General features: G+C 48.0%; 1 protein-coding gene across 1 annotated transcript; it reads left to right on the forward strand.

Annotated features, from left to right (window-relative positions):
• The first annotated feature begins 2,017 nt into the window (after positions 1–2,017).
• Positions 2,018–3,153, forward strand: cebpb (CCAAT enhancer binding protein beta). The gene has a single exon (XM_080861078.1). It carries the CDS (start codon positions 2,113–2,115, stop codon positions 3,061–3,063), a length of 951 nt encoding a protein of 316 aa, XP_080717204.1. The 5' UTR covers positions 2,018–2,112; the 3' UTR covers positions 3,064–3,153.
• Positions 3,154–5,000: the final 1,847 nt, after the last annotated feature.

The following is a 5,000-nucleotide window of genomic DNA, read 5'->3' on the forward strand; positions in this document are numbered from 1 at the left end:
AGTATACAAATTAATAGTAATATCAATTTGTATCGTTTAACGTTTGATTTCTAATTCACCATTGACCTCCGTGGGCCGGTCAGGGACAGCCAAGGGGCCGCACTTTGCTAGCCTGGTGACACCAGCCTACGTATTTCCGCCTGAATTGATTTCAAGCTCATACTCAGTCTGGCCCAACCCCGTTGACAATCGTCTCCAGGACTCAAAATCCTGTAGGACCAATCAGCGAACAGTTCAGAGCTGTCACATCACATCACATCACATCACATCACATATCATAATATAACATCACATCACATCACATAATATAACATAACATAACATAACATAACATAGTATTATATAATATAATATAACATAACATAACATAGTATTATATAACATAATATTATATAACATAACATAGTATAACATACCTGAAGTTGACATGGGCATGCTCTGCTTGAGGTTTTCTTGCGTCCTACATTCCCATGCGCCTGTTCCTTCTCCAATTAACATTAAGGTGATGACTACCATGACTCCAACGTCCATACAGGAGTTACTACAGCTGTGACTAAACATCACCTTGGCTTTTACAAATATAGTCTATTTGACAGGGTTAGGGTTATGGTCATATGAAATGAATCAGAATCAGAATCAGCTTTTATTGGCCAAGTTAGTTTGCACAAACAAGGAATTTGTCTTGGTGCAGTGGCTCTCAGTGTGCTTACACATATTACACAAAATATACATCACAACACAAAACACTACAACAGTGCAATGGTCAACAGTCCAATACGTTTATATACTATAGCGCAAAGTGGAGAGTCCAGGAAGAGCAGGAATAAAGACATGCTATGCGTTGTGTGTGTATGATGGTTATACAGGGTGAAATAAATAAATATGGTTGCGGGGGTAATTGTACATTGGTTATTTTTCACAGTGCCACAGAGGGTTAGCTAATGTTGACACTGTTGCAAATGTAAAAAAAATGAATATGTAGGCCTATACAAGTTAGACTAATTGTAACGTTACACTTGAAAATGAAGTTTGAGCGAGCATTTTAATTCATGTTATAATTATAAACATCCACACGGGGGAGCTACCAGTCCTCACAGACGACGCAAAACCAGAAAGCACGGCGCACACACACACACACACACACACACACACACACACACACACACACACACACACACACACACAGGCGCACAGACCATAGACATGTATAGGTATATGTACCTATACATGTCTATGGCACAGACGACGCAAACCCAGAGAGCACGGCGCACACACACGCACACACACACACACACACACACACACACACACACACACACACACACACACACAGGCGCACAGACGACGCAAACCCAGAGAGCGCGGCGCAGTGCTCCAGTTCACGCTGTCACACACGTCAGTAACCTGGCTTCGCTCACGCACATGGCGAGCCACGCCCCCTTCCCTTAGGTGACCACAGTCTGTTTGTTTGTTTATTTGTTTGTTTGTCTGTTTGTTTGTTTGTTTATGTCAAGACTGCGCTCGTGATTACATCCAACCCTAAAACACCCTCAAAAAACACATTACACACAGACACGTTCTAAGGATTTTACTTATTATGATAATAAAAAAAAAGCATAAGCTGCTTGCGCCAGACTAGAAGAATATGAAAAGCATGTCTATTACTGACACGGTCATTTGTGTCCTTTACACCCTTTGATGTGGTCTGCTGTTCAAACCCTAATGACTTGAGTTATTTTCCTTTATTTGTGCCTCGAGCCGGTTTTATTCCTCTGTGCGCACTCGCTGAAAAAAAAACAAGTTTCAACCATGACATAGCCACGCCCACTTCCTCGTCGACTTAAATCCTTTGCCGCAAACTGGTAGGACAGCACTGCCAACAAACTCTCAAGGAGGGACAAGTTAAACTCCTCCAACTACACTGACTATTCGTTTCGGATACCGGTTGACAGCGGTGTTACTGAGTCAACAACGGTCTGTGCTGCTGTTTTTAGTGAAACTTTCCTTCCTTCGGTGAGCTATACGCGCGCAGTCTAAACGCATCACCGCACTGCTTAGAGCGCGCCGCGCGTGATTCCGTATGGTCCCGCAACCCGGCGGGTGTTAAGATCCATGGAAGTAGCTGGTTTTTACGAGGGGGATTGCCTCGCGCTCCACGGTAGCAACAGTCTCAGCGGTCCCGTCGGAGACGGCGTGTGCAAGCAGCAGCCCGCTGACGGCTCCATGACGAAACTTATCGGCATCGCGCAGCACGAGAAGACGATCGACTTCAGCATCTACCTGGACTCTCTGCACTATCACCAGCTGGCTTCACACACACACGGCCAGGTCCCGCACCCGCACCACCACCGACACGGAGACGCGTACGGTGATTTCCTCGAGGAGGGCAGCAGAAACAAGAGGGTGTCACCGTTACAAAACTACAGGAACTACATTTCACTCGCCACCGACCGTGAAACAACAAGCTCGAGCCTCCTCAACGGCGGCAGCCACCGGGAGACCAACCCACTAGGCTACTCCGACCTCGACGAGACCCGAGTCGACACGGTCTACAGCCCCCCGGAATTCGGCGGAAACTCGGCTAAAGGTGGTGGTGGTTCCCGGGACGAGTCTCGCGAAGAGTTGGGAATGGACGGCGGTTCGTCTGGGTTTGACATGCGCTCCTATCTGCAGTTCCAGCCGGCGGGAGCCCCGAGCGGCAGTTTGGGGAACATTTCCGACGCCTCCTCGTCGTCCTGCTCGAGCTCCCCCAGCACACCTGCTCCACCGGGGAAGGCAGGGTCGTCGCCGCGGAGGCAGCACGAGCACGGCAAGATGTCGTCGGGCAGCGGGAAAGGGAAGAAGCGCCTCGAGAAGGACAGCGAGGAGTACCGCCAGCGGCGCGAGAGGAACAACCTGGCCGTGCGCAAGAGTCGCGACAAAGCCAAGATGCGCAACATGGAGACCCAACACAAGGTGCTCGAGCTGGCCGCCGAGAACGACCGTTTACAGAAGCGCGTGGAGCAGCTGTCACGAGAGCTGGCCACGCTGCGTAACCTGCTCTCTGCCACCGGTCAGTGTTAACGGGACCCGTCCGCGTGATGCGAGCGAGCAGCACTTTTGAGAGAATCTTAAATGCAGGCTGGGACTGTAATTGGGTTCAAAGTTGATATCTCTTGCCGTGGTACTCTGTGTGTTTATTGAGCTTTTATCGACTTAAAGTAGACAATCGTGGCGGAGCGAACAAGTGTTTACAGCCACGGAAAAGACTGAGACACACACACACACACACACACACACACACACACCAGCCAGCCGCTGAAAAGACTGAACGAGGACATGGCCGGGGGATTGCGCAACTCCTCTCCGGGAAGGGTTTATCACCCAGTCGGCTACAAATGAAACTCTGAATTTTGTTCTGTTGTTCTGTAAAGTATTTTTGTAAGGTTTACAACACGATGAAATATGCATTGAAATGATTTTCTATTTAAAAACTCGTTCCTATGTGGAGCAGGAGTTGTCAAGGGAAGAGTTGCGCTGCTGCAGTGGCGATGATGCAACTCTTGGTAACAGTATTGGCAATGCGATGAAGTAATCTGTAAAAGATATTATAAAGGTACAATTTTAAATGATATGAAAAAAAAAATGTTTTATTGAATTAAATTGATTTTTACATGGTTCCTAAGCAACTTGGCCTTCATTTTAAGATATTTATGACCAACAGAGCAAACACACCCTGTTTCTCCCGCGATGCAATGCTTCATCTAGCGATCGTCTTAAAATGAAAACACACACACATATGTGAACAGATACACACATATGTGGACAGATACACACATATGTGGACAGATACACAGCACACACCACAAGGGCAGACAAATCCTTTTCCTGTTGGCCACTGCTGTGGTGTCCATGTCAGGAAGCCTTTAGAGAATGGCCGTGTTCATTTTCATGGGGAGTGAATCATTGTCAAGTATTTCAACAGAAACTCTTATTTTGATGCCATATTTTAGTCATAGTTGAACTGGAAGTGTGTGTGTGTGTGTGTGTTTTCGGCGGTGCATACAGCAAATCGCCTTGGTGCTGAGCGAGCGAGGGAGCACACACACACTCACACACACACACACACACACACACACACACACACACACACACCTCAGTCAACAGTGAAGCAGGTTCAGTGCTCTCTTAACGCACAGGTCAACAAGGGTCAAGGCTGGCCAAACATTAGTCAGGTCCAACACACCCCCCCCCCCCCCCCCACACTAACCCTCACACACACACACGCACACACACGCACACACACACACACACACACGCACATAACCCCGCACCACTAACCTTTCTGTGCTGCCAATCCCTGAGCTAACACAGGTATACTGCAGAATACCCTCTCTCTCTCACACACACACACACACACACACACACACACACACACACACACACACACACACACACACACACACACACACACACACACACACACTCACACACACACACACACACACACACACACACACACACACACACACACACACACACCACCACCACTAACACCTCTCAGCCCTCCATACAGGACAGCTAGTGGGGTTGCTGTCATTAAGATGAAGAATTACACAGAGCATGTTGCAAGCAGTGTGTGTAAGCTGTGTGCTGGTGTGTGTGTGTGTGTGTGTGTGTGTGTGTGTGTGTGTGTGTGTGACCTACGTGACAAAGGGAGTGAGGAGCTGAGAGAGTAAACAGTCTCCGTGAGATCAGCACACACACTCTCACCAGCTGCGTGCTGTATTGGTAGTGGCATAGGGCACACAAGCACGCACGCACGTGTATGTGTGAGTGTGTGTGTGTACATGTGTTCTTGTGTCATCCCCTCCTTCTTTGGTTGTTGGTTGGGTCCACACACACACACACACACACACACACTCACACACATACACACACATATACACACACACTCACACACACACACACACACACACACACACACACACACACACACACACACACACTAACACACACAC

Source organism: Sprattus sprattus (assembly GCF_963457725.1).
Source record: "Sprattus sprattus genome assembly, contig: scaffold_55, whole genome shotgun sequence".
NCBI classification, from domain to species: domain Eukaryota; kingdom Metazoa; phylum Chordata; class Actinopteri; order Clupeiformes; family Clupeidae; genus Sprattus; species Sprattus sprattus.

Coding starts and splice junctions, on each gene's coding strand:
- cebpb (XM_080861078.1), top strand. CDS start 2,113: ATGGAAGTAGCTGGTTTTTACGAGGGGGATTGCCTCGCGCTCCACGGT.